The 20,626-nt window shown below is 52.1% G+C and overlaps 1 protein-coding gene across 1 annotated transcript in view; it reads right to left on the bottom strand.

Moving 5' to 3' along the window:
* Positions 1-20,626, bottom strand: part of SH2B3 (SH2B adaptor protein 3) — a 34,798-nt gene that overhangs the window by 4,965 nt on the left and 9,207 nt on the right. The window contains exon 2 of the mRNA XM_063086217.1: positions 18,658-19,440. Coding sequence (XP_062942287.1) covers positions 18,658-19,413 — 756 coding nt within the window. The 5' untranslated portion in view covers positions 19,414-19,440. The remainder of the gene's footprint in view (positions 1-18,657; positions 19,441-20,626) is intronic.

The following is a 20,626-nucleotide window of genomic DNA, read 5'->3' as shown; positions in this document are numbered from 1 at the left end:
GCTGGCCCAAGTTATAGCCAGCCATAAAGCCACATAAAAGTTCAGCCCCCAAATCTCCCAAGACTTCCAACATACAGGGCTGCAGAGTGAGTAGGAAATTGCTATCTACCCCTTTGCCAGCAGGAGCATCTCTTCCAGATCCTGACTCAACCCAGCTGGGCACCCTATAACCCAGGAGCCAGCTTCTGGGTGGGAGTTTTCTTAGAAGGGAGGTCGCCCCTTCCCTGATCTCCTTTCCTCTACTTCCTCTTGTGATAAGACTGATATGATGGCTGCTTCCCGTAAAGGCCAAAAGAAGATAAAGGGGGAAAGGGAGGATCCAGAGATCAGGTGGGGAATAGACAGAGATGGGCTCCCTCCCTCCCCCAAGGCCGGGAGACAGCCAGGGTGCTCCTGGAATACACCACAGCCACTAACAAGCCTGCTCAGTTGGGGGTGGGGGGTGTGGAAACAAAAGGCAGGCCCAGAGGCATGTTCCTGGCACCAGTGGCTTCAGGGGATCTGACCTCCACCTCAGCCCAAAAAGGTACATCTTGGACACGGGTTGCCCTTCCAAAAGGGAGTGCAAGAGTGGATCCCCAGAAATTTATGCTTAACCTTGATTTGGACACCAGGGTATCAGGCACCTCTGATAGCAGGATTGTGATCCACTGGCCTGGCCAAAGTTGGGCCCTTTCCAGTCTGGGCCCACCCACAGCAGGCTGGAGGAGAGTAACAAGCCACTTAAGAACCACTACTAACGTTTACCACGGTTTACTGCATCATTTCACTAATGTCAGAAGAGGGAAGGAGGCTGGAAGGGGCCAAGCCAACTAATAGATCCTAGCCCCAAGGGACCAGCACAAGTCAAGGTGCTTTCACTCCCTGCTCCCAAAGGTCTTGCAGCCAGGATAGGGTGGGGTAGAGTGGGTCTCACACGATGACCACACTAGTACTGGACATGCTGGGGTGCATGGGGTGTGGGGCCTCTGGTCTTTGGGCTGTTTGCACAGTCAGCCAGCCCTCAAAGCCTCCATTTCCTGTGTACAAAATGGGTAAGGTACAAATAACTACTTCCTTCTCCTGCTTTTCCAGTTGGCCCTGCCTGCTCCTCAACCTCCCGGTTGGCTCTCGGCCTTCAAGAGCACTGGGAGGAAGTAGGCCAGGCCAGGAGGGGAACAGGCCTGGTCTCCCTTTCAGTTCCGCTCTGGGCCCAGTCCCCAGTGTGAGCGCAGAGATTAACCAGCAAAGCCGCTGGTTTCACTCTGACTGTGAGGCCCTCCGTGCCAGCTCCACCCCCAGCAGCTGAGGAACTGCTGAGCAGGCAATGAAAAGAGGATTCCTCCTCCTCACCCATAGGCAGCCCCGGCTGCCGCCTTCCTGCTGGCTGAGCATGGGTCAGGAGTTCTCCCAACTCCCCACAGGAGCCCTGTGCATGAGAGCGCCACCCCAGTACCTGCATTGGTCTTGCCCAGAGCCATGATCTGAACTCCACCTGCCATGGATCAGAGCCAGTATGTCAACTGCTGTGCTGCCTGACAGTGAGGGTATCCTTGGGCCTATCCTTGAGGGGCCATGCCACAGGCTCTGCCCAGGTTGGTGAGGCTAGTGAGGGCATAGGGGCAGGATAACCCAGCTATGGCAATAGCCCCAACCTGTATGGCCCAGAGCAGGACTCAGGAGCACTGGCTGTGTGTGGAAGGACCAGCCAATCAATGCCTGTCTGGGTGAGCTGTGTGGTAGGAGAGAGGTGACAGGAGCAGAGCCCAAACCCTGGGGCTGTGTCAGCAGCTGCAGGAACACTTGGGGGCTTCAGGTTCCCCCTTTTTTTACATGCCCTCTATTCCACCTGCCTCAAAGATCAAGCCAGGCCAGCAAGTAGCTGCTGCTGGGCCTACCTTAGAGTCATATTGGGGTTGGGTGATCATAATGGCCAAACCATTTCAGGTATTTGTGGTACGAGCAGTAGAATGTCACCCACCACATCCTGCAATGTTCACTTCTGAGGAGCAAGTCTTCTCAGCTCCCAGCATCCAAATAGCTGGTTTCTTCTGTTATGGCCACTGAGACTCCAGTGGGAATTATCCACTTCTCTCTTTGGCTGCTAGGAAGCTTGAAGTCAAAGATGCACAGGGCTGACCAGTTAGCTCCCTGTAACAGCCAGCCACCAAAAAAGATACAAGCCAGCTCTGACCCTGTCACAACAGAAGTGCTTGCATTTCTACAGCTAACTTTATCCCAGACTTTATAGTTCTCAGTCTAGGTTTTAGGATTTAGTCCTGACCCTGCCAATAACTGTACAACCCTGGACAGGGGGCCCAGCCCTCCTCCATGCCATGTTTTGTTAGCTGCAAGGCAGAGCTCTCTTTTCACAGGGTTGGTGTGGTGATGGGGAGCTAGTGCAAGTGAAAGGACTGACTGATAAACAGCTGTTGTTAAATTTCCAGGCTGCTGGGTGAAGCCTGCTTGGGTCCACTACAGTACTAACAGCACGACAGATCTACAGCTTCCCCTCTGACTAGCCCAGGCGCTGGACACAGCCCCAACTTTCTCCCAACCTTATAGACTCATTGCCCCCTTTCTGTAACATGCCCCTTTACCGTCCTGCAATGAAATGCACACATAATGTAACCTACCTACCTTCCCTAACTATGATAAAGGGAAAATAAAGGAATGTAATTTATACTAAAATAAAACGTATTTCAATGTGACTACACAGACAACACAATGAACTACTTGGGTACTTCTCAGTTTGCTTTGAAAAGACCAAGACCATGAGGGAGCCAGAGGGCAGAGTGACTCCTGCAAGGAAAACTAGTCTGTTTAGTGGACATGAAAACTGGGCAGAAAGTTTAAGTGCTTTTGCACTAGACAGCTGAGTTCTAGTTCTAGGTTTGTCATCTCTTGTCCCTCTGAAGAGACATTTAAAAGGAGGGCTATACATTTAGTTATGCCTCAACCCAGGGGTGTGTGTGGGCCTCCCTGGATCCTGCTGACCCATCCCCCTTCCTTCTACCTTGGGCTTTGGGCCTCAAGCCCAGCTGGAGGGAATGAGAGTGACGAGCTGGAACCAGATCTTCCACATCTCTAGACCTTGCTTTCCCACCTGCTGCTACCTGGAAACTATCCAACCTGCTGCCACTTCTTGTGTTAAGGGACAGGGGCCTACCAGGACCTACCTTGGCACAAGCATGTGCTCAGGCCACCATAGTCCTTCCAGAGTTTTCAAGATACTGGGCTGCACCCCACTCTGCTGTGTCCTCACAACTTTGAGTGGGATCTGTCACCACCCATTCCCTCAAGCACCTGCAGGGGGACTGGCCACGCCCTCATGGAGCTTCCATACTCAGGAGGGCTGAGAAAGGAGGGTAGGAGTGGCAATGAGAGGCCACGCAGAGACCTCGTGGTCTGATCCCAGCTGCATGGAGAGCAGAGCCAAGGGTCTTCGGGCATAGGGATGGAGCCACAAAGGCCCTGAGGTGGGCAGCACAAGGAGATTGATGGGACTTGTCTCCCACAGTAAGACATGGGAAAGGAGCATACAGTGAGGCTGTCACACAGTAGGCCCCAGAAGTCACCATGGGGCCTCAAAGCTGTGGGGGTCAGCTGGGACCTAGACTAAGGTGGAGATGTGGAAGTGGCAGCTGGACATGCAGGTATGGAGTTGATAACACTTTGGGCAGAGGCGGGCCTGCTGGTTGGTTGTTCCCGGCAAGGGACAACCTCCTCCTTGTAGGGGACACCATCTACTTCACAACCAAGCAGCAAAGGGCTTAGCATGGAAGACCCCATGGTAAGTAAGGGCAAGCAAGGCCCTCATGATGGCTTTATTCCACCACTCCACCCCACCCAGCCACCAAAGTCTTGGCAGTGATAGCTTCAAGTAGAGACCTCCTGCCCCCTGGAATCCCCCAGGCCACAGCAGCCCCTTAGCAGTCTTGTCTCCCCCAGGGCTTTTGCAAACAGCAGCAGTGGGACAGGAAGTGGGACATGACCCCACAGTCACTTAATACCCTTGAGATCTTGGACATGGTGCTAACAGAAGCCTCAGTTTCCTTTCAGTAACATGGAGACAGTAAGCAGGTCCTCTTGACCTCCTAGGAGGATAGGAATGATAGGATATGGTCTTGGATGAGGGCCTGAGAAGACTCAGAGCAAATTTCAGATCCCTGTCATGGATGGCCGATGTCCCCACTCCAGCCCAGAGCCTGGAATGGAAGCTGTCTGGATGAATAATTGCATAAGCATTGTTATGTATAATACTTAATCCAGCCTTAGGTTAGCATCAAAAAGCCAACCCCCACAAAAAAAAATGCCCTGCTTTGTTCCAAAAAATTTTCTTCAGGGCTGGCCCCTGGCTCACTCAGGAGAGTGCGGTGCTGATAACACCAAGGCCATGGGTTCCGATCCTATATAGGGATGGCTGGTTCGCTCACTGGCTGAGCGTAGTGCTGACACCACCAAGCCAAGGGTGAATATCCCCTTACCGGTCATCTTTTTAAAACACACTTTTTTTTCCTTCAGGTTATAGGAATGCTGAGAGAGCGAGCTGGAAGGGAGTTAACTGTTAAAACACAGACCGGAGTCCCGTTTACATAAATTTGTCTCTGAGCTTCCTGGCAGCCAGTGCAAAGAGGGGTTCTTCAAGAAAGTACATTCATTTGTGCATGGAGAATCACACTGGTCCATTAAAGGCTCTGAGAAGTTCTGCAGTAAAGAAACCAGTTAAACCCACGCATTCCCCAGACTCTGGCCTTTTTCACAGACCCCATTGCCTTCTCAAGTGTAAGGAAGCCCCTCATCTTGCAAACTCTCCCTAAACATGGTTCCTTTTCAGCCATTCTCAGGTGGATAGCATCAAGAGTGAGCCCTGGAGGTGAAAGCCACCCTGCATCCTGCTCAGAAACCCCTCAGGTCTGCATATACACTTTGCAGCAACCTCTCCACCCCAAATCAGGCAGTCGTGGACTTGATCCCAACTCTATCAAAGGGAGACTCACCTCTTCCAGCCTCAGTATCCGCTTTTGTAAAGTAGGATAACAATGCCACTACCCTCCCAGGAGAATCTGGCAATAAGACGCATACAAAGGAGCTCCCTGGGGGTATGGAAAGATACCAGAGAGTGGCACCAGCAGGGAGGAACACTAGGTCTTAGGGAGACTTGGGAACAGAAAGGCCCCTCTCTGGGGCCCAAGTTGTCCCTCCCCCTGTGCCAATGCACCATGGGACCCAAGAAGGCCTCCATCCTCCTTTTCCGTCTTTGGGTCTTGGCCAGGTGCAGAGTAAGTGGCTATGTTTGCTGAATACTCTTGGAACTGGAGAAGGTGGAGGGAAAGGCATTGGAGGCTAAGAGAATAGCACGAGCCAACACCCAGAGGCCAGAAAAGCACGAACTGAATCCATAAGATGGCAGGGGGTTAGCTGTGTGTAGAAATGATGCCAGCAGACCCCTTCACACACCCTACAGTGAACATCTACTGTGTCAGGCATTGCAGCTGGGGCTACCCACCAGTAGACTCCAGAATGTGGAATTCACAGGCCAGCAACATTTCAAAATTTCCCAAGAGGAAGTCACAAAAATGAGCATCACATCATTGATGAAAGGACACAGTGGGACCAAGCAAGTAGGAAAGCCATCAGAGTAAAGACAATCCTCAATATAAAGTAAAGTTAGATGTATGAGGGAGGAAACTCTCACCCCTCTGCGCTGGGCCATCTCCGTGTGAGGAACGGTGCGTGGGGCCCTCACAAAGGAGGACACTGAGGCTCAGAGAGCTTTGCAAGGGGGTTCACAGTGCCTGCTGGCAGTGGAGCCTCTGGAAGTGGGCCTGGGACCTGCGTTTTAATATGAGTCCCAGCTGGATCTGAAACCCACTGGCATCTGAGAGGTCAAGAGTGCAGGGAGCAGGGAGCTGGGGATCATCCTCTCTTCCTGCTTCCTTCCCCAAGCACCAGGGAGCCACAGAGGACTTGAGGAGGGGAGGGTGTGGCCTCTTCCACAACCACAGGATGGTGGATGTTGGGGTAAAAGGCTCAGAGGCCAGGCAGCCTGGACACCAGTCCCAGGCAGCTTCTGGGGCAGAGGAAGGGCTCACAGGGGTGAGGAGGCAGGCCAGAAAATGGTGACACCTAAACCCCAAGAGGTGGGCAGCATCAGAATGAAATGCCATTAGCCTGCCAGACACTCCCAGATATGTCCAGAATTAGCTTCTTCCCACCCCCAAGATGCTGCCCCAGTCCACTCCTTCCTTTGCTCAAAACTCTCCTGTCGCCGCACCTCAGTGAGAGACCTTGTCACCTCCCCAAGCTCATCTCATCTCCCTCATTCTGATCCAGCCACACTGGACTCCACTGTAGGCATGCTTAGGGCCACTGCACCTGCTGTTCCCTTTGTCCTAAAGGCAGTTCCCCATATTCACAAATCTGGCCCTTTCTCAGATTTAGGTCTCAACTCAAGTGTCACCTCCTCAGGGACGCCCTCCCTGACCGTGGTACCTAAATACAGTCACCATCTCATAACCCCCTTCACTTCTTTCACTGCATTCATCAACCTGTGAAATGTTCTTGTTCATTCCTTGACTGCAAGGTTCTGTGGGGACTTGGTTTTGCTCTCACAGCATCCTCAGCACCGGGCCCAGTGCCCAGTAGGATGTAGGTTCTCAAATTTATTTCTTCATCATGGGCCTTCTGTTTCTGTTTGTCAAAAGGGCTGTGACTGTCCTCTTCCCAGCCCCAGAGCCCAGGACACCCGGCCACCATCCAGCCCACACACTATCCCCCACCACCAGGCCCCTGAAGGTGTGATGCCCTGTTTGATCCAAACTGCATGTCTCAGCAGAGAAAACTTCCCCTCCTCCAGGGAGCCTTCCCTGACCAGCAAGTCATGGTTAGTGTGATTCCTAGACCTCTTCCTCAGCATGGAGCTTATCAGGCCAGGCCATAATTTCCTGATGATGCAGCTGCCTCCAACATCTGACTGTGAGTTCCTTTCAGAGTTGGGGCGGGGCACCAAGCCTTGTTCCCAGCTGGGGCCCAGCACTGGGTTGGGCCCAGAGGAGATACTTAGAGGGTTTGCCGGATGGATGGATGGATGGATGAATGGATGAGTACTTGGGTGGGGGCCTGGGACCCCAGGCCTCAAATGTCTGGGGAGCAGAGGGATATGTGGGGGTATGGTGAGTTATCTTGCCCTCTTGTTCCCAAGCTCCTTCTGGCCACAGAACTGCAGGCCACAGGTCATGTCCTTGCTCTGTCCCCAAACAGAACCCTCACCCTCACAGGCCCTTCAAATGCTGATTCAGCCACTTTTTTTGCTGTGTGACCCTGAGCAAGTTACTACATCTCTCTGTGGTTTCGTTTCCTCTTCTGTAAAATGGGGATGGTAACAGAACCTGCTCCCAAGACTTCTGCAAGTGAACCTGCCTGCTGCCCTGGGTACCCAGTGGGTCTGAGGCTGCAGGGGTCTTCCAGACTCACCCAGTTCACTATGGGCCAGATCTCCCCCTTGGTCTGCCCCGTTGCCACACGTTCCTTCTTCCCACGGGAACAGGAAAGGGATAGAAGCATCCAGAAAAGCCACATGGGCTTTCCCCCTTTCTTGGCGAGAGCCCCCCAATGCCAGAAAAAGAGCCCTCACCAGCAGAGGCAGAGACAGACGTGGTGAGTGGGACATCCCCAAATACAGCCACCCTGCTCATAGTCACCATGAGGTCTCCCTCCTCCAGGCAGGGGGCACCACAGTCCATACCCCAACTGACTATGGGGGTGGTCAGCGGGGTGCACGCTACTATGGGACTTTCCCCTTTCTCAAGTGGGGGTGGGTAGTGTGGGGGTGGTAACTAGTCAGAGATGCTGGGACCAGGGCACATGGAAGCGGGGACAGACAGAGGTTAGACAAGCCTCACCCTCAGAGTGTCAGACATAAGGGTCCCCCGCATGTGTCAGAAAAACAGTGACACAGGCACAAAGCCTCCTCTCAGACAGAGACCACCCTCCCTCCCCAAACACACAATCACAGTGACAGAGACACAAAGCCTCTCTCTGTTACTGGAGCAGCCTCCCCCCAAGAGACAGACACCCCCACAGAAAGAGGGAGGCAGCTCCCGCAACAGGCCCCACAGAGCCAGTCTGGGGTCCCTGAGATGTGGGTGGGGCATGTGGCTGCCCCCAGCAGCTGTGAGGACAGGCATAGCCTCTGCTTAAGTGTCTGCCCTGGACATGCCACAAGGGAATCGAGGGCACCCTCCCCCACTGACATTGCCTCCCACAGGTGAGCAGGAAGTCCAGACCCCAGTGGCCCACTTGGGGAGTGTCATCTGGAATGGGGCCTTGCAGGGGGAAAGGAATGGGGGAAGGGGAGCCAGAGCCCCACTAGCCAGGACACACCCTGACCCCTCCCAGACTTTCTCCCTCCACTGCTTCCTCAACCTGTGCCCTCTGCACAGCCACCAGTCCTGGCCATACCACTGGCTCCCCCACGCCAAATAAGAACAAGCAATGGTCAAGACCCTGGAGTTAGCAAATGTCACGACTGCACACAGCCAGCTTCATTCAGTTCTCTCTTGTCCCCGGCTGGCCTGGGACACTCTTGAGGTTGGAGTGGCATCTCTGGGCAGTGCTTGGCACAGCATGTGGCAGGGGCCTGGCTGAACCCCACTCCAGGCCTGGTTCCAGTCTGCCTCCCCCGTCACCCGCTGCAAACCAGCTGCCATCGCCCATGCCTTGAGCGATCACATCCTGCTCTCCGCCATCTCCCCAGGAATCCTTCTGGCCCAGTGCCCCAGCCTTGTCCACACCTTTACCAGACTATGCCTCTCTCTCAATGCTGCTCCTGGCCACCGAGGTCTCATGGACCCCCCAGCAAGTACTGGGCAGAGAGGCAAGGCAGGGCTCCGCAAAGCCCTCCAGAGCCCTCCCCGGCACCAGAGAGTATGCTCTGGGTATCTCCAAAATCACCACCGAGGACCACGATGGGTGTCCTGGGGCCCCAGTGCTGAGCCTGGGTGGAGCAAGCACCGGCAGGGCCAGGTCCCAGGGCTGGCTAGCCCCACTGAGTGGTGCCCACTGCCACCTGAGCCAGGACCAGCTGGGGGAAACCCCGGGCCCAGCACCTGCTCTGTGCAGGGTGAGGGTGAAAAAAGCTGTGGTTAAGAAACAACAAATAATCTCTGTCACCAGCCTTGGGTGGGGGAGTGCACCCGAGGGGAAGGGGACTCGTCACCACCAAGATCACCAAGATCCCCAAAAGCCCCGGATAGATGGTAGCCACTGCCTGCCTTCGAAGAATGATGATTCAGAATAAGAGGTGAAAGTGAGAGCCTCGGCCTGGAGGGGCTGCGGGGAGAAGCAGGCTCTGAGACAGCCAAGCAGAGCCTTGGCCCCAACCAGGTACCCGCTCCAGCCTCCACACAGCACCTGGAATCTCATGTCCTTCCAGCCCTGTCTGGCACAAAATGTCGTTACTATTATCTTTAACTCGTGTATACTAAGCACTTACTATGTGCTAGGCCTTGACACACAGCATCTCACTGACATCACAAACAACAGGAAATCACGCCAGCCACAAAGAATAAAAGCCAGCTGGATTAGATAATTAAAAGTGAAAAAAGAAACCAAGACAGAACTGGAATAAAATCTAAGTAATTATTTATCTGATCCAAGGGTTGGGAAGGCCTTTCTAAGCAGGAAAAGCAAAGAATAAAATCATAAAGGAGGGCTGGACAATTAGCTCACTTGGTTAGAGCGTGGGGTTGTAATACCAAGGTCAAGGGTTCAGATCCCCATACTGGCCAGCCACCAAAACAAACAAAAGGGAAAAGATCACTGAATTTTACTGCCTGAAACTCGAAAACCTCCATAGGCCACGAAACTCAGGAACAAAATTGAAAAGTCCAATGGGAAACTCAGGAAATATTTGGAAAATGTGACAGTGCTAATATCCGCTTGCAAATCAACACATGCACAAAAAAGAGCACTTGCAAATCAACAAGAAAAGGCAGACAGTGCAAGAGAAGAGCATGCAAAGTAAATGGATGGCCTCCTTATAGTCAGAAAATATATATATGACCAAGAAACATAAGAGAAACAGGCAAAATGCATAGGGGCAAAAGTAGATTAGTGGCTGCCAGGGGCTAGGAGATTTGGGACTGGCTGCTAATGGAGTTTCTTTCTAGGGTGACGGAAATGTTCTGGAATTAGATAGTGGTGATGGTTGCACGATCTGTAAATATGCTAAAAAAACAATGAATTGTACACTTTAAACAAGTAAATTTTATAGTATACGAATTATATCTCAATTTTTTAGAAAAAGAGAAATGGGCAGTCACACTCATAATCAAGAAAACACAAAATAATCACTTTGCACCCAGAAGTTGAAAAGATTTTAAAAATAATATCCAGTGCTGGCACCACTGGTGATGAGAAGGTAAATGGGTGTAATCTTCAGAAAGGCTACTTGGAAAGGATATATCAAAAGCATTAGAAACGGCTAACAAGCAAAGGAAAAGATGTCACATCATTCACCATCAGGGATATGCAAATCGAAACCACAATGAAATACCAATTCATACCCACTAGGATGTCTAGAATCAAGAAGTCAGATAATAAGCATTGGCAAGGATGTGGAGAAATTGGAATCCTCCTACATTGCTGGTGGAAATATAAAACTGTGCAGCTGCTTTGGAAAACAGTTTGGCAGTTCCTCACAATGTTAAGCACAGTATCACCCTACAACTCAGGAATTCCACTCCCAGGTATATAACCAAGAGAAATGAAAATATGTCATATTATACATGAATGTTTACAGCAGCATTATTCATAATAGCCCAAAAGTAGAAACAACCTAGTGTCCATCAACTTATGAACAGATAAACAAATGTGGTAAATCTTTATAATGGAATATTGTTTGGCCATAAAAAGGAACAAAATTCTGATGCACACTACAACATAGAAGAACCTTGAAAACATTATGCTATGTGGCAGAAACCAGACACAAGACAGCATACTGTATGATCCATTTATATGAAAAGAACCAAATCAGCAAATCTACAGAGACATAAAGCAGAGTGTGGTTGCCAGGGGCTGGCGGAGGGAGGAGTGAGGAGGGACTGCTCAGGGGGACAAAGTTTCCTTTGGAGAGGATAAAAATGTCCTAAAATTAGATTATGGTGATGGTTGCACAACTCTGTAAATATACTAAAAATCAATGAATTGTACACTTTGAATAAGTGAATTTTATGGTATGTGAATTATATCTCAATAAAGCTTTGAGAGCGTGCGCACGCATTAGAAGCATTCATACAGCCCTAACCCAGCACTCCCCTCTAGGAATTTAGCCTAAGGAAATTATCAGAGATGGGCACCAAGATTTATGTGCAAGATGCTCGTCACAGGGTTATTTATACTGGCAAAAAAGTCAGAAACGGCTGAAACGGGTCTCTATAATACAGAGCACTAGATAAATCTATCACGGCCTACCTGTGTAAATGGATTACTGTGCAGGCAGTATAAAAAAAAGGATATTCTTGAAAAATATTTAAGAATACAGAAAAATGTTCAAGACAGGTGAAAAAAAAAACAGATAACAAAATAGTATGAGGAATGTCAGGCCCACAGGGGCTGGAGTTTCTGTCCCAAAGCCCCGACCTGTGCCTCTGACATCTAAACAATGGCAAGGCATGCTGCAGGGCTCCAGAGAGAACTGCGGGAGGGATGATGAACGAATACCCAAGGAATCACAATTTGGGGTTGACAGGGAGTTAGGTAAAGAAAGACAAGGAAAAAAGATTATAAAGACATCTAGCAAAATGGAAATGTCACTCTGGAGAGTGGGATTGTGGGTGGTTTCTCAGTTATATTTTTTTACTTTCTGCCATGAACCTTAATTGAAAAAACAAAACTAAGATCATCATCAGGAACTTAGACATGAAGGCCCTCGGCAAGTTAGAGACAGTTTCCTAGATTACACAAAGCTTTTAGATGAAACAAAGCAGGGCCCCCAGTTCCAGACAGTTCCCTAAAGAGAAGTTTCTCTCTTCTCTCCCTTCTCTGCCACTGTGGACTTCAAACACCCCCAGCATGGCGTCGAGGCACCTGTGCATGTAATGCAGGGACCCCCTGGTAGTAGCCAGGGAGGATGCAGAGGCTGGGTGGTCCACGTAAGTGTCACCCACTGGCTCCTGAGGCCGAGCAGTCAGCGGGGTCCATGGCCACCTCCCCAGCCCAGAGGGGCGATAGGAAAATGGGGTGTGGAACTCCACAAATGGAAGTGAGGTGGCCCCTCCTGCCATGGAGGAGGAAGCCCCCCCGCCACGAGGGCCAGCACTGAGAATACAGAGACCTCTTCTCGTGCATTTGGTTTCCTTTTCCATTCACCGCGGGGTGGGTGGGGGATTTCCAGCAGCGCCTGACTTGCCTGCTGGGGCGTCAGCTGCTGTCCAGTCCTGGATGCTGCCCGGCCTGGGGAGGGCACCTGGGGACCCACCTCTGGGACCCGGCAGCTTCCTTCACAGGAAGTCCCTTCTTCTGCCCTTCAGGGTGGGAACACATTGTGCCAGGCCCTCCCTGAGTCTGCTTTTGGCTTTAAACAACCCAGCAAGGCAAGTACTGGAATCCCATTTTCCACAGTAATTAACAGGCTCAGAGAGGCCGAGTTCTTAACCCAGAGCTACACAGCAAGGACACAAAAGCCAAGATCTGAACCCAAACCTGTCCTTCTGCCCTTCTCTGGTGCCCATCCCTCTGTCCCTGGACACTGACCCCAGTCACCAAGCCCATAGCCCAAACTCCCTGATGGTCTCATCCCAATACCCAGTCCCCGCAAACAAACAAGCAAACAAAAATGCAGGACCAGGGCTAGCTGGTTAGCTCAGTTGGTTAGAGTGTGGTGTTAAAACACCAACGTCAAGGGTTTGGATCCCTGTACCAGCCGGCCACAAAAAATAAATAACATAAATTTTTAAAAATGCAAGACCAAACTTCCAAGAAGCTGGCAACAGCAAACAGGCCCCATGGAGCAGGAGGGGCAAACAGCCCAGAGGCACCAAATGGGTGATAATAAATTACTATCGTTAACCACGCTCGCCTTTTTGGATTCGAGGCACTTTCTAGTCTGCAGATTCATAGAATTTGAGCTCAAAGGAAGCACACTGATACCATCTGCCCGCGGTTTCAGCGTGGTTGGGGGTTTCTTCCAAGCAGCAAAGCACTTTTTCAAAAACGATTTTATGTGGAACTCCTATAAGGGGACAGATGGAGCGGCTCCATGTGTGGTTGGGGGTCCTATGGGAGCCCTGCCTCCCCTTCAATCTTCCCCCCACCAGTCCCAGAAGGCCCAGATCAAGTCCCTTGGTTGCCCACTCCCCAGCTGAGAGAGGGGTGGGGACCCACCCAGGTCACACAGCAGCCCAGGACAGAGTGAGGATGGGCCCCCCATCCTCACCATGGGAGAGGTGGGATTGGGGAGCCATTGGCCTCTTAAACCTCTGTCCACTGGGACATCTGGGCTCTGCCTGTGCCATGAAGATCCACCTGCTGAAAGAGGAGGTGGGTGTTTTCTTCACCTGTTTTGAGGTTGAAACACAAACCACTAGTCCCTGGTGCCCCCTGATCTTGGCAGGCCCATATGGGTCTCCATTCCTGGCTCTCTCACCTCCCAGCTGTGGCTGTGTGCTGTCTACCTCTCTGGGCCTAGTTTCCTCATCTGTGAGATGGCTTCATAACTGACCCCACCTCCGAGGATTTGTGGTGAGGATTCCATGAGATGTGTAACATGCAGTGCCTGTCACATCAAAAACAATAAAAACTACAATGACCATGACCACAGTAACTGAGCTCTGCTGAGCACTGGTTGTGCTGGGCATGGCTCCAGGCCCTTCATGGCTCAGTTCATCCTGAGGTGGGTGCCATTATGTGGCTATTTTTACTTGAGGAAACTGAGGCACAGAGAGGGCAAGGTGCCTTGCCCAACGTCACATAGCTCAGCAGGGGCAGAGCAGGACTGGAAGCCAGGCCCATCAGAACTCAAGGTGCTACCCCTCCTGCCCGGCTGCTTCCTGCCAGCCTGTCCTCTTCCTCCTCACACTCCTGCCTCAAGAGGAAACCGCCAGGCCTCCGGCGGACGTCCCTTTCTTTCTGTTTCCTCTTCCCACACATGAGGCACGGGTGGTGGAGGTGACTCCCTGCATCCCCTGCCCTGGCTCTGCACCTCACCCAGTCTCCTTTGGCCTTTCTGAGCCTCAGTGTCCCCATCTGTAAAGTAGGTGCAATGACAGAGCCTGCCTTAAAAAATCCCAGCAAGCACTGAACAGACTAATACGATGGAAGCCCTCACATGCCCACTTGTCTCCCGGGCCCTTACGGCACCTGCCACAAGCCCAGCTTCATAGTCACGTTCACATCCAGAGACAGCTGCTCAGCCTGTGACTCTGCCTCCTCCAGATCAGACCCCAGGCATGGACAGGGGAGCTGAGGAGGCCCAAGGCCTGGTTGGCCTCTAGTCAGGAACCCTGTCTCCTGGACCATCTCCCTTGCTGAACTTAATGCTTGGGGGGGGGGGGGCGGGCGCCAGGGACAGAGGGGCCCAAGGCTGCCCCTCACCCACCCAGTCAGTGCTTACTGTATGCATTGCCTCCCCCGCATGACCACAACCCCACAGGCAGGACCTATGACCATCCCCATGTCACAGATGAGAACACTGAGTCCCAGCAAGGCCAAGTCACTTTCCCAAGGACATCCAGCTCAGAAGGAGCAGAGTGGGTGGCTCTGAACCCTGTCTGTCCAAATGGACCCCCAAGACCCAGCCGCCCCCAACCAGACCACTTCCTCCTGGGAGTACTTGAGGCCCGTGGTGCAGGTGGAGGCTGAAGGCTGTGGGCTAAGTCCTCCCGAGGTGCCCCCTGCCTCCTTCCTCTACCTAGTCTTTAGGCTGGGCGTCAGAGGCCACAGATGGGGCATGCTGGACCCCCAGTCCTGTGTGCCAGGTGAGGGGGGCACTAGCCAGCCCCCTCTGGTTATCCCCATCTGTGAAATGGTGGCACTCGACAAAATGGCCACGGGAGCCTTTCCTGGTCTGAGAGCCCAAAACAGATGTCCCCACCCAATTAGCACTCCTGGTTAAACACCACCACCACTAATAGTTAACAGTTAAGTCCTTCTGAGGGCTTCCTAGGCACCTGGTACAGCCCAGCTGCCCGGGTTCCAATCCCCTTGGCCACTCATGAGCTGTGTGACCTTGGGCAGGTTACCTAACCTCTCTCTACCTTAGTTTCCCCATATATGAAATGGGTGTAATCACAGAAGCTACCCTCCCAGGGCTGCTGAGATTAAATGAGGCCAGGCCAGTAACGTGCCTGATAGGTAATGAATACTCGATAAATGCTGGCTGAAAAGGCATTTTTCAACAGTGGCTGGACCTCCATCATAACCCCCACTGTACAGATGAGGGAAACTGAGGCTCAGCCCCCAGAACCGACAGGGCTACCAGGGCTTCCAGACCATCTCAGCCAGCTCAGGCCTGGGCATGGAAACTGAGGCCCAGAAGATAGGTTATGCTCCACTGGAAATAGGCCCCCCAACTCCTGGCAAAGGCCCAGGGCCCAAGGCCAGCCACCCCTGGCCCTGTAACTACTTCTGTGGTCTATCCCCTGCCTTTGCTGGCCACTCCCAATGGAGACAACCCCCACCCTCCTCCCAAGGGCCAGTGCTTAGTGGGAGGGGGATTGCTCCACCTCCTGCCCACCTGCAGGGACGTCACCGAAACCAGAGAAAGCTGTGACTCTTCTACCCCTCTCCTGATCTTAGGAAACAGCCACAGATGCCTCCTCCAACCTCCCTCCAATCCCCCACAGCAGGCTGTGGCCTTCCCTTGCACACCTCCAGTAACAGGGAGCTCCCTCCCACCACAGCCCTCACAAGGACCCCTGAAGTGGCCACTGCTGTAACCCTACCTGACAGATGAGCAGACTGAGGCTCCGAGTAGGAAAGTGACAGGCCCAGGGTCATACAGCTGGCCGGAGGCAGAGCTGGGACCCAATTCCAGGTGAGGCTGACCCATGAGCCTCTGGCCACCTGGCCTCAGACTTCTGGGTGGCATTTGCTTGGCTGAGGCCCAAGTAAAATCCTGGCAGCTGTGCTCTCTCAGCTCTTGTCCTCCAGGCCTCTTTCTGTTCTGGGCAGCAGGGCCTTCTCCAGGCTGGCGCTGGGACTGCGTCTGTTCCCTCCCTGATCAGCACCCTTTAAGCAACAGAGCTAAGGTGTGAATGCAGAACTCAAGCCCTTCACCACCACACCCAGTTGTCAGGCCCTCCTTTTTCCTTTTGTTTAAAGCTTCTCACAGCCAACTCCAGGGTCAGAAGTCAAGGCCGACCACCTGGCAGGCACACTCAAGACTTGTGTTCTAAGCATCCTCGGCCCAGAGACTAGATGCTTTGAATCACTGAGGGAAACACTCAGGAACAGCCCCTAGACAGGTCCATACATAACTGGAAGCTGTGGGAAGCTGTAGGACCTGAGGCCTGCTCCATTGTGCCAGAAACTCTGTGAAAGGCCAGAGCCTGGCTGACCCACCAATCAAAGGAGCTGGGAGAGGCCCCACCAGGGCTGCTTGCTTTTTGGAAGACACCGTAGGCCCCACAGCAACCACCAAGGCTATGACAGAGCACCAGCCAGCCTGGGCCAAGGGTCAAGTACACACCCACCAGAGTGACTGAGAGGAAAGCCTCTCAGCACCGAGTGCTGGTGACAATGAGGAACCACAGGACGCCTCACACGCTGCTGGTGGGGGCACAAAAGGGTGCAGCCACTTAGGGAAAAGTTTGGCAGTTTCTTACAGAGTTAAACATGCACTTACTGTATGCCCTAGCAATCCCACTCCAGGAACCTATCCAAGAAAAATGAAAGCATATGCCCATGCAAAGCCCTGTATGCAAATTTCATAACAGCATTATTTGTAAAAGTCCCAGAGTAGAAACAATCCAAATATTCATCAACAGGTGACAGGATAAACCAATTGTGGGACATCGTACAATGGAATAGCATTCAGCAATAAAAAGAAATGCACTTCTGATGCACGCAAGAACATGATGAATCTCTAAAATGTCATCCCGGGCAAAGGGCTGGCCAGTTAGCTCAATTGGTTATAACATCACGGTCAAGGGTTTGGATCCCCATACTGGCCAGCCTCCAAAAATACTAACAAAACATTATGCTGGGCGAAAGGAACCAGACATAAAAGGTGACATACAGTGTGATTCCATTTACATGGCATTCGAGAACAGAGAAATCTAACCTGTGGAGATAGGAGTAGGTGGGGGGGGGTAGTGACATGGGGGAGGCATAAGGGAGCCCTCTGGGGTGTTGGGTCCCTTGGGTGTACACACACAGAAACACCCATCAAGCTTCAGATGCACTTTACACACTTCAGTGTGTGCATGTTACACAACCATGAAGTTTAACCTCCCACCCCCAACTGCCAAACTGGGACCCCTCAGTTATCCTCCCACAGACCCCACTGCTTTTCCTCTAGAACACAATTTGTAGTTTGTAATTACATGTTCATTTGTGAGTTTATTCCTTCAACAACCCCCACTAGAATGCCAGCTCCCCCAGTACCCAGCATATGCCTGGCGCACAGTTGGTGCTTAGTAAATATCTGTCAAATGAATGAACAAATAACTCTTGGTCTCCTCTGCTTTGACCGTGAGCCCCTCAGAGCTGGGATCACATGTTTGCTCAGGCTACACAGCAAGGCCCTAGCACATAAGAGGACCACAAAGAAGAGAAAGGAATTAAATGAAAACCACACAGTCCTATCAACTAGATACACCTAAGTCAAAGCTGGAGATCATCAGGTGTGTGGAACACAGTGACCCTTCAGCTTTAACTGCACGGTAGGAATTAACGTGGTTGCAAAGGAAAAGGACAAATTTTTTTAAACTTGAAAGAAAATAAGACAACAAAGCATGGGAGGTGCAAAGAAATTCTACAATGGTCTTGAACCCTATAGAAATAAAACACCATTTGTCGCAGTCAGTCTGGGTCAGGGTTTTCAAAGACCTTGGACCAACCTGCCACTAGCCCACATTACACCCAAATGTGAATCAAAAGAGGTGTCCCTGGACGTTCTACAAAATCCTTGACTGGTACTACTCAAAAGTGTCAAGGCCATCAAAAACAGGGAGTCAAAAACTGTCACAGCCAAAAGGACCTAAGGAGACATAACAACTGAATCTAATGTGGTATCCTGGGAACAGGAAATGGGTATTAGAGAAAAACTAACAAAATCCAAAGCAACTGTGGAGTTTAGTTAAAAGTAATGTACCAGTGCTGTTTCCTTAGGCATGACAAACTAGATAATGATGTAAGATGTTAACATTAGGTATAGCTGAGTGCGGTGTATAAGTGAACTAAATCTAAAATGACTCTAAAATTAAAAGTTCATAGCTCAGTCAGTAAGAGTTCAGTGTTGTGACACCAAGGCCAAGGGTTCGGATCCCCGTACTGGCTAGCCACCAAAAAATAACTAAGTTAATAAAATCAAAAGTTCATTTTTAAAAAGGCATGCTTTCTACTGGGCACTCTGCAACCACCTGCTGGAAAACCGTCACTGTCCACCCCCACATCCGCGCTCTCAGCACGGTGAATGGCACTGGCACAGTGCGCAACCCGCACGGCGGCGCTTACCTTGGGCGGGTCGAAGAGCTCCAGCACGTGCTCGGAGCCGACGTCGGGGCCTGTGGCTCGGCGCAGCGCCAGCCTCCCGCGCTGCCAGCGCGCCCCGCTGTCCATGGAGGCCTCGTCGGCCAGACTGTACCGCAGCGCCGCCTCCTTGAGGGCCTCCGGTGGCGGCTCCCGGGCCAGGCTCCAGGGCAGGAGCTTCCTGGCCAGGCCGGGCCTTGCTGGGGCCTCGCCCGCCTCCGCAGGGGCACCGGGGGCGGGGGCCGCGGGCAGCTCCCCGGCTGAGCGGCGGCGGAAGATGTGGCGGAGGCTGCGGCGAAAGTGCTGGAAGGCGCAGGGGCCGGGCGGCCGCGGCGGGGCCAGCTCCTCCGAGCTGCGGGCCTTGGGCAGGGACGGCGCGGCCGGGCCTGGGCCCGGCTCGGCCGGAGGCGCCTCGGCCTTGGCGGGGGGCCCACGGCCTGTCTCACGGTAGTCGCGCGCGGGTGGCCCGGGAGCCCAGCCCTCGCGCACCTCGCGGCAGAAGTAGCGCTGGAAAAGGTCGGTGAACTGCAGCGACACGAGCTCGGCACGCAGCGGCACGTGGTGCGGGTGCTCGCGGGCGAAGAGCCAGTACTGGCGGGCCAGCTCCCGGGCTGCAGCCACCGCGTGCAGCTCGCAGAACTCGCTCCAGCCCCGCGGGGACCGGGACGCCGCTGTGGGCAGGGAGGCTGAGGACGCCGAGGAGGACGACGCAGAGGAAGGCTGCAGGGTGGGCCCGTTCATGGCGGAGACCGAGGTGGGGCGGCCAGGCTGAAAGACACGATGCGGGGTGGGCAACAGAGGGGTGAGCACACAGGTGAGCAGAAGATGTCCCCCAAAAAACACCACGAGCCAGGCAATCCACACGGCACAACGTCAAAAAGCCAAAATGACTGATAATCTCCAGTGCTGGTGAAGATGCAGTGAAGTGGGCACTCCCCTGCAGCACTGCTGGTTCTGTGAGGGGTATGGCCTTTTCGGAGGACAATTTGGCAGGATCCATTTTAGACTCAGTAATCCCACTTTTAAGAATCCAAGAGAAATATTTACTACTATGCACAGAGAGGCACGTACAGGACAATTCCTGGCTGCAGTATTTATAATATGGAAAAAATAGATACAACCTAAATGCCCATTATTTGGAGACTAGTGAAATAAACTGCAGTACATCTATAGGCTGGAATATTCCGCGGCAGTTGGAGAGATGAGGAAGATCTATTCTACCACCTCCAGTAGAGCTCTAAGGCACACATTAAGCAAAAAAACAAACCACAGAACAACACAAACTGTATGATCCTACTTATATAACCTAAACTACCCATTTCTATATGTACATAAACATATTTAAATGGTGGTAAATGATGTGCAAGAAAGGTCTGGCAGAAGCAAACCTGTCCTGAAACAGTGGTGAACTCTGGGAAGGAACTAGAATGGAGGTGCAGGGGGGAATAATCAAGGAAGACTGCTACTACTTATGTCTAGAAAATATGGTTAGGGACACGGATTCTGGAGCCTGGGTTCAAATCCCAGCATGACCAATTACTAGTTGGGTGACCTTGAATGAATTACTTGATTTCTCTCTGCCTCAGTTTCCCCATCCATAAAATAGGGACAATGATCATGCCTACCCCATAGGAGTGTTATAAGGATTAATTGAATTAATAGATGTAAAGGCCTTAGAATCCAGGGAAAGCTTAATAAGGACTAGCTGCTATTATTGTTAGTTAAATATTAGAATGAGAATATATCATTGGTGACTACAAAAATAAGTATAAAACAAAAACAAAAAAGAATAAATGAACAAGACTCACAAGGGGCACAAAGGTATTTCCTGTTCTGATGGGGGACTTTCAGGACAAGCAACCTTTGTCTGCTGGTCCCAACTGGGGCTCCCTTCCCCTCCCACTGCCCAAGGGGCCTTTCTTTTTTTTTTTGTCCTTTTGTGACCGGCCGTACC

The sequence above is a fragment of the Cynocephalus volans genome, chromosome 2 (genome assembly GCF_027409185.1).
Source record: "Cynocephalus volans isolate mCynVol1 chromosome 2, mCynVol1.pri, whole genome shotgun sequence".
Taxonomy (NCBI): domain Eukaryota; kingdom Metazoa; phylum Chordata; class Mammalia; order Dermoptera; family Cynocephalidae; genus Cynocephalus; species Cynocephalus volans.
The sequence above is the reverse complement of the archived record's forward strand: the minus strand, read 5'-3'. Positions and strand labels throughout refer to the sequence as shown.